Here is a 9,201-nt window from a genome sequence, read left to right as displayed (position 1 = left end):
CAAGACAATGTACTGTATGCCAGTGAAGGCTGAGCAGAGACACATGGATACACAAATGAGTGGCTCTCTTTGATAGGGCTGGGGCTGGACGTGTATACGGTTTTCACAGTATGATCTTAAATACCAGATTTTGGCAATATCAGCATATTGGGTCACACCATTTTTTAATAATGATACTACAGGGACTATTGCAGTATATGACGGTTCCTAAGTCGAAGGTCTGGGATTTTAGTGTGGTTCAAAGAAAAGGATGATGTTACAACTAACATTGTATGTGCACCTCTCAGCTGCTTTTAATAACATTTCCCATATTGTTATAGCCATATCATTTCTATATACTGTATTCATACCTGTGGTATTGTCTTTAATCCTTTTGCATATTACAATATCCCAGTTGGTAAATAGCTAAACTATTTCATTATTTGATGGTATGGTATACTGTAACTGTAAACCAATATACTGTACCCTCCCAGCCCCACTCAAGACAATCTTCAGCTGAAAAAGGTCAATACAAATTCATCCAGTATCTGTAACACCTAGCACCTTGACATCTCAGAGGAGGACCATTTCTTCCTAGGGTAATTATTGCTGTTTGGTCGATCATCTATCCTGCACTGACTTTGTCAATCGTGGTACTCAACATAAGTGTACATGCACTTGTATCATCTATTCAAGTTCAGGATGAAAGGACACCACAAATAAAGTAGGGAACCCATCTATTCAACCCTAAATATAAGACTGTCTAATTGAATCGCATAAAACATTGCCATTGAAGTGCCTAAAATAATAGCAATACGTAACTAACACATTTTAAGGCAGTATTACTTCTAGATAGAACTTGCACAACATTTCATAGATTCACCCTTAACAACTGTATTCACAATTGAAATACAATACAAATACTGTTCGCTGCAAAAGAAAGTATTTTTAGGCATTACAATGGCAAATCAATTTGTTCAATTTGATCGTTCAAGACATCCCTTAAGTTTCAATACAATCTTTCAAATAGTGCTATCTGTGGAAAGTTTGATCAAATTATCAAACAACAAAAACAGAATTCAGATTGAAACAATTGGACAATAAGATCAACTGACTCATGGGGAGAGCATGAACAAAGAATATTGCCAATTTGATGCTTGATACAGTATACAATATAAAAGTTGTGATCAATCTTAAATTGATTTGCCTTGTTGGTGTCATATTGTTTCAAAATTCTTACATAAAAATTTGAAAGGTGATGTTTCATCATAAAATGTGAGCATCAGTGTTCAGAAAAACGCATACAGCAAACCACTCCTGTAATCTTAAAACAACCGAGTGAATACTATCTCTGAAGTTACTTGTCAGAGGTGCAGGGTACCATTGTTCACTTCAAAAACACAGGGAGCAAAACACAACTCACTGCAAACAGTTAAAACAGCCAGAAGTGTCTCAAGACAAACTGGTCAAAGTACCGCTAAAACTCCACCAAAATGTTCAGACACCGTGTTCATCCTCCCTTTCCTTTTGGATGGGAGCGTTTACCCTGTTGTCAACTCCAAATCGAGAAAAAAAAGGAACAAAAGATTGTTAAGTCAAATAAAAATGTAGTATTTACTGTACATACCACATCATAGCACTGTGGTTGACACACAAAGAAAATGAACAAACTAGAAAAGAAAAAAAGAATACTGCAAGGGAAAACATTTTTTGTTTGGATTTGTTTTTTTGTTTTTTTAAGTGAAATCCATATTTATGGTGCGCAATTAAATCATTCACAAAGTTAAAAGAACAAGGTCATAAGCATCCAAGTCTTTTCCAATGCACCGTTTCATTTTGATATGTGGTTTAGAGTTCCTCAGAGCTTCGAAAGAAATCGGCATGACCAGGTAGTAGGCTCTCTTTCTCTCTTTAGTACCTGTTCTTTCTAAAGAGGGATCTACATCCTTCGCCAAGGAACAAAGGAATGATTTGACTCCGAACGTCGGGAAGAGTCAGACTTCGATTATCCTCGTTTCTGCCCTAGCACTGCTCTAGTTAGCTGTTTTTGCCCTGTCCACTGGGGGCGCCATAGTCCGTCACACCTGGACACCTGTGCCATGGAGGTGCAGCATCTGCGCTCTCATAGTCTGTATGCTGCTCATGATCTTCTTCTGATGGCCCACTAAAGTGATCCCCAAGCTCATCACATCCCTGCAAGACAAGACATTCATTCATAAATTAGAGCACTGGACCACAGAGGGGCACACAACTAAGCATGATTTATAGGCTCAGGTATTTCATTAACATGAGAGGGAAAAGTGAAATCTAAAACATGCCAGGCTTGTTCGTGAGTCACAAAGATAAAATTCAAATTCAGCCCTGCAATGTCAAAGGATATTGCTAGGGAGAAATATCAAATTAAAACTCTTGAGAAAGTTTGACGCTTTGAACCTCGCTGACGCACAAACGTTCTGACTCAGAGGCTTGTCTCCTTACTCAATAGACATCCTGGCCACAGATTCCAGTGAGCTGTAGCCAGCAGCTGTGAAGTTGTCTCTGTATCGCTCCATCTTGATGGCTTCCAACCACTCCCCCACTGAGCGGAAAGTGGTGAAGTCTGGTGTGCTCTGATCTAGCAGGGGACTAATCGGTCTGTGGGAGAATAAAGATGTTAATGTTGCATGTGAAATATCCAGAATTGTTCCAAGACAAGCAATCATCTGGGAGCAAAATACTATACAAAAACCATCAAAGACATCCAATATGCAATAATTGTAAGCAAAAATCAAATGAACAAAATTGCACTCAATATCCTATTCAAAAGCATATGCAGCATCTAATCTCTTTCTTCTCCAAATAGTTCTGCAGAGCAAATGATCACAATGCTCTATCAGTTGGAGGGGAATCTCTCTTTGAGCCACACAGTTGTTTCTCCAGAAACTCTGGACCCCACGTTCTCGATCTCAACCAGAGAGATTGTGTCCCGACTGTAAAATACATTTCATTTGACAAATGTCATCGTGGGGTCCAGAGTTCCCACAGCACTTTAAAGTCCCAAGAACTCATTATAGGGATTGATTTAAAAGCTCTGCTATTGACCATAAAGCCATGGAAGCTGCTTTGGCTTATTGATTTGCAGAGATTTATCTTTCATCTGTGAACCACAATGGATAAATCAAACACTTGATGATTTGGACTGTCCACTGATAGTCGAATAAAGACAGAAATACCTAGAAATAGAAACAAATCTGTTTTGACAATGTGAATTCTAATCTGAGAGGTTACCAATTAAGTTTATTCTACTGAGGTTAAAGATATTTAAAAATATATATATACATATATCCTTACCTTATACAGGTTCCTACTGGGGTTTTCAAGGTATTGGGATTGCGAATCATCTTATCAAGGATTCCAACTATTTGATCAAATTTGGGTCGATCAGCCCTGTCTTTCTGCCAGCAATCCAACATCAGCTGGTGCAGGCCTGGAGGGCAGTCCATAGGTGCAGGGAGGCGGTAGCCCTCCTCTATGGCCTTTATGACCTGGAACACCCAAAACAGAGAAGTCTTTAAACAGCCACATTAGCACAGAATCACCATGTTCCTTTAATCAAGATGTTTGTAAACAACAGTGTCGGTACATAACAAGATGACTCTTTTGTGGTTACTTATTACGGAGGTACTGCGTGATCATTCAGTGTCAGCTTGTTAAAATGGTTGTGAACACAAGGACCCAGGATAACAGGATTACAATTAGGAAATATTGAGAGTAGCACCCCTGTATGGCAGAAGTTCCGGTGTGACAGAGAGAGGTTGCTCATAAGCAGCTGCCCATGCAGTCATACCAAGAGACCAGGATGTAATTAATTAAGCAAACATTGGGGCTGTTTTCCCTTGATGCGTCCTCCATATTGTGTATTACGGTACTGTATGTCTCAACAATACACTGTATTTACACACGTCTAATGGATAATAAGAAGGAAATGCATCTGCATATCCTTTAAGCAAAACATATTTACACTGCATGGATAAGTGCATGGTGTCGTAAACAAGTTCATTGAAAGTCAATTGTGTGGGAACATCTCAGGCTATTGACACCTTTGATTTGTCTCCACTACCTCTTCCTCTATTCTGTGGATGCAAGGTTGTTTATTTTCTGCATGTATTCATCTGTTATTCCTGTCAGGACTATTCAAACAAGACTGAGGTATGGAGGGAAAAGTGTCAAAACACTGAAACTGTTGAAGAAATGTAAATATGTATCTTTCTGCATCCCCGGAGGAGCTGTTTGCCAACACCTTGACAGGGCACATAAATCTCTGACATTGATGCCTGTCAAGGAGCACAAGTCACATACACTACCTAAATGCCTAATCATCTTGTTTAGCATTTCTAACAGTTGATTGTTCAATCAGTGGGCCCCTGGTTAGGAGGGGCTGAGCATCACAATCCTGTTTAGTCTCTGGTGAGGAGAGGACTGTTTGTCCTTTGGGATTATTTTCTTGTTCACTTTTTAATTTTCAAACAGGATTAAACTATAAAACCACTGCTCAGACAAGTACTTGCAAACAGTAAATTTGCGTCAAAACTCCTCTAAAGCGAGCCTTTCGTTGTCTGAAAGATGAAAAGCTGTGCAATGCTCATCTGATCCGATTTAGCTGAAACAAAGCATTGTCTGAAGGCTCAAACTGCAGATTTCTACATGACCAAGTAGATATGTATAGTAGCTCTATTATGGAAGTATTAAACTCTGCTAATGACACATTTGTTTCACATTACCATAACTCATTATGAAGGTTAAAAGTAATTTTTTAAGAAATTGTGTATGCCAAACTTTTCTTCTTTTAGTTATCATATGAATGTCAATCTCTGCTTCAAAATTAATTACAACCTTTATATACGTATTCCCATTCATCCCTGGAATAGTAATCCTGACCCTACTTTTAAATCAAAACTCAGATATACTCTGACTCCTAATAATTCCTGGGTAAAGTGGTAACCCCAGAGTTAAGTGATGAACATGCATGTATTGAATGATTGACGTCATGTAATATAGCAACTCACATCTTGATTGGACATGTCCCAGTAAGGTCGTTCCCCATAGGACATGACCTCCCACATGACAATGCCATAACTCCAAACATCACTAGCGGAAGTGAATTTACGGTACTGGATGGCCTCTGTTGCAGTCCATCGGACCGGTATTTTTCCGCCCTGTTCAGTAAAATGCAGGTCAATGGCTGGAGTAAAGATCAAATTCATTATATCCTGCATCTTCCCCTAAAACATCAATTAAAAAGAGTTACAACATTGCACACAGGGTCAGCAAAAAACCTTTCAAACAAACTTTACTTGAGCGGCTGCATGCTTTGCATATTGAATTGGCGCAGGCATGCATGGGCATGCATCCATATTTCTACTCCATTTTCATGCATTGGCTGATTTGGGTATTCATAGTGAGCTCTAGGTGTCAATGTAGAGAGAAAGCGGTACGGAGCTGGTTTAATTGACTCACCGTGGTTGTGTAGACCGCCTCGGGATCGTCATCTATCACTCTTGACAGGCCGAAGTCAGACACTTTACATACGAGATTGCTGTTGACAAGGATGTTTCGAGCAGCCAGATCTCGATGGACATATCCCATGTCAGAGAGATATCTCATCCCCGCCGCTATGCCCCTCAGCATCCCTACTAACTGGATGACTGTGAACTGGCCATCATGTTTCTGCACACGACAGAGAAAAACAGAAAGTCAGGTCAGCTATCTCAACAGAACATTTTAGATCAAGTATTGCAGTACTTTTGTTGATAGAATAAGGAAATCATACTGCAAACATACACCTATCACTAGTTGGTAAGAGCAGTTTGTCTCTGGAGCCTCTTGAATGCATGGGGTACATAGTACTCACCCTGAGGAAAGCATCTAATGAGCCATTTTCCATATATTCAATCACAATCATGACTGGTTTTCCTGAAAACAAGGGTTGACAAATTTTGTTAAAGGACTCATAAATATTGCTTGCTAGCGAGTGATTATTAATGACTGCCTACAAAAACTACATTTCCGCCTCAGTGTTATTTTTAGCAGTTTGTTTCATTGGTTTGTAATTAAGTGTTAACATCTGCTCCTTATATTAGAGTGTCTTAATGAGGAAATGTAAAACAGGGAGCACAGCTAATTCAATGAGTCTGTTACTTCTCAAAGTCATTCCTTTGACTGCGATACCGTCTTCAATTCAATATGTTTGACATGGTCACTTTACATAAACATGAATGTTTGCTTAGAACTAAATTAACATTGTCATACATATGTCTCTATTTTCCTGCTCGCATTTTCTATTAAAGCTAAAAAGTCTTACCTCGAGTGACCACTCCTTCCAGATGGACAACGTTGGGATGGTCAAACTGGCCCATAATGCTGGCCTCGCAGAGGAAGTCCCGCCTCTGTTTCTCTGTATAACCCACTTTCAGGGTTTTAATGGCCACTGACATGTCTCGTTTCCCAGGGAGCTTCAACCGTCCACTACACACCTCCCCAAACTCTCCTGTGAGACGACAGAAAAAACAGTCAGGACCTACAGAGAAGGAACTGGAGCTACGTGTTTGACAAACTGCTTCGAGTATTTTCCCACTAAGCAAACTGCAGGAGAATACAAATTGGACCTCGACATCTTGTTATACTCAAGGGAGTGTAACCGGGAGTCTGTAATAAGACATGCTAGCGATGTATAGATACTGTCATTGACCGAGTCACTAAAACTGATGTGGCAGCGATTTATTAGCAGGCCGGCATCTCTGCGTTATCTACCTTTAACAAGATGTGGCCCACAGATTAATTGCAATGAACTTTTCCCCCCCTTCGCAATTGTGCTATCAATATGCGGCATGGAAAACGTGTCCCCGTTCAAGGAGTAAATATTTGCCTGTCATTGTGATATATGAGTGCGTGGTGTGACTAAACAGAGAGAGCTAAAAGACACGGCCAGGCTTACCTGCTCCAATAACTCGCTCAATCTTAATGCAGGAGGTGTCCAGCTCCTTGGCAAATTGATGGACAGCCCTGTTCGGGTCCTCGTAGGTTTCAGGGTCAATGTATGTTTTGGTGCCTGGAAATTTAACTGTAGAAAGGTAAGAGGATTACTGTTACGATTAAATATGCATACAGCGCAAAAGGCGCATGCCAGGCACCCTATTACCAAGGGCAACGATTCAGAAGGAATTATTAAACAGTCAGCCGATGGAAAGAACCCGTGTCAAGAGGTCAGTCTAAAAAAAAAGCTAAACCACCATTTATTATTTTTCCCTCCCCTTTCTTTCACTATAATAGAAATGAAAATGTTATAATATTTTCCTCTTAACCTCCCCACAAAAGAGCCAAACAGATTTTAGCAGCCCAGCATGGGATTTACTGCTAAGGTTGACTGCCATCTTGTACAGGCTTCTGAGCTCTCTTAATATTCTAACTGCTGCTGCTTCATTGACACGTCTAGTTGCAGACCTTAATACCAGTCATAAAGACTGTAAAGCTGTTATTTGTTTATGCCCTGTGATTTGACATAATATAATTCTGAATCTAGCTACACCATAGAACGGTGTCGGTTCTGATACAGCTTTTAATCATGTATTACTATAATATCAAATATTAAGTAACACCGAGATGGGAATAGGTTCATAAAAATGCATGCACAGGAAATAGGTTGACAAGAAGAAAACAAACACTAGAATGGCGTCGGTTGGAGACGGGACTGGTAGTTCTTAACATACTTTCAGTAGTAGTACAATATTACAACACACTGGGTAAAGTTTGACAAAGGAGAACAGACCCACCAAAACACCATCATTAAATCACTAATCAACTCCGGGCATGATAATGGCCTGGCAGAACAAAATACTTAATATCCTCCCAGTCTTTGAACGGCACGTTGGCCCTGTCCAATAACATAAACACAAATGCATTGTGCTCCAGTAAGGAGCAATGGCAGCTGATATTTCCCTCCACTCGCTCCTATAATTGCTTCGTCCATCCAAGCTGTCACTGAATCTGATAGGAGACATCTTATCAAGACTTCCTGTGCTACACGGCGGACAAATTGGGCCTACATGTTGAATTTACACACTATCTGGCTTCTGTCGCCCCTGCTAGCGCTTTGTCATTTAATATCTCCGAGCGGAACCCTCCATTAGGGTCCAAGGATGGTGGTCTTAAAAATGGCAAGTCTTGTTTGTGTTTTCTCTTGCTTTTTAGCAGGAGGACCTGGGCCTGATCTGTCAGATACTTAGCAGCAGTACCCCCAGCACACACAAACACAAACACACACACACACACACACACACACACACACACACACACACACACACACTGCCTCTCCTGTACCGCCGCGCCATGTGGCACCCTGACCCTTTGTTTCCAAATCAGCAGTTTGCCTACAGCGCAGATCATTACGGCTTCGCTTGGGAAGCTGTCTGCAGCTGCCTCTCCCGGGGCATCATTACGGGTGGTGTATGTGTGTGTGAAGAAAAAAAAAAAACTCTTATTGGTAAAAGGAGCCTAGAAGGAGAACCTTGGGATAGTGTTGAACTATGTGCACTTCGAGCACCACCAGGAGCTCCGCATCCCCCCCTACAAAAGTGCCTGAGATGGGCCTTTTACATTTTTAATGAAGTCTATTCTCTCTTTCAGCTCGACCTCGCTCTCACTTTTCTCTGACGAGTTAATATTCAATGTCTTCATCTCGACAGAGTCGTCTATCAAATCCCAAACAGATGTTTTTGTGTGATTGTTCCCCAGCTTTTAGTTCAAATCAAAACCTATCCAATAAAATGGGATACAACATTATAGCCGGTCTTGTTTTTGGACACATTTCCTGTGGTGCATGTCATAACAGAGATGTTTGTGTGTGTGGGGGTGAGATGATGAAAGCTGGCACTCACATTGAAAGTACAGCTCCTCATCTCCCTCCTGGTCAGCTTTGCTATACCCGCAGTGCCTTGATAAGGGGAGAGAAAGAGGAATACAAATTCAACTGATTGTTGTTGAGGTAAAACACTGTCTCTTAAGTTTGTTTAAAAAATAATCTATGCGCAGCAGCGCACATGACAAGTCTCTACAGATACCAGCTGAGTCGCATGTGGGCCTGTGGAGGAATAGCCTACAGTAGTATACCAAAAGGGCTTTGGCTGCTTGCTGTGGTTGCACATAATTGATACCCTCTGATATTATAACATACCAAATAATACATGC

At 40.7% G+C, this 9,201-nt stretch overlaps 1 protein-coding gene across 7 annotated transcripts in view; it reads right to left on the bottom strand.

Moving 5' to 3' along the window:
• Positions 1–2,040: 2,040 nt before the first annotated feature.
• epha7 (eph receptor A7) overlaps positions 2,041–9,201 on the bottom strand; it is a 61,038-nt gene continuing 53,877 nt past the window's right edge. For 3 of the 7 annotated variants that reach the window (XM_080526396.1, XM_080526395.1, XM_080526398.1), the window contains exons 8-16: positions 8,892–8,947; positions 6,953–7,078; positions 6,320–6,505; positions 5,870–5,931; positions 5,476–5,685; positions 5,025–5,174; positions 3,310–3,503; positions 2,458–2,613; positions 2,041–2,172 (exon numbers count right to left, since the gene is read on the bottom strand). In XM_080526396.1, coding sequence (XP_080382522.1) covers positions 2,058–2,172; positions 2,458–2,613; positions 3,310–3,503; positions 5,025–5,174; positions 5,476–5,685; positions 5,870–5,931; positions 6,320–6,505; positions 6,953–7,078; positions 8,892–8,947 — 1,255 coding nt within the window. In that variant the 3' untranslated portion in view covers positions 2,041–2,057. Of the gene's footprint in view, positions 2,173–2,457; positions 2,614–3,309; positions 3,504–5,024; positions 5,241–5,475; positions 5,686–5,869; positions 5,932–6,319; positions 6,506–6,952; positions 7,079–8,891; positions 8,948–9,201 lie in introns of all 7 variants that reach the window. The other 4 variants (XM_080526393.1, XM_080526394.1, XM_080526397.1 and 1 more) reach the window with 2 other exon arrangements.

This window comes from Nansenia antarctica, assembly GCF_963989245.1.
Source record: "Nansenia antarctica genome assembly, chromosome: 3".
NCBI lineage: Eukaryota > Metazoa > Chordata > Actinopteri > Argentiniformes > Microstomatidae > Nansenia > Nansenia antarctica.
The sequence above is the reverse complement of the archived record's forward strand: the minus strand, read 5'-3'. Positions and strand labels throughout refer to the sequence as shown.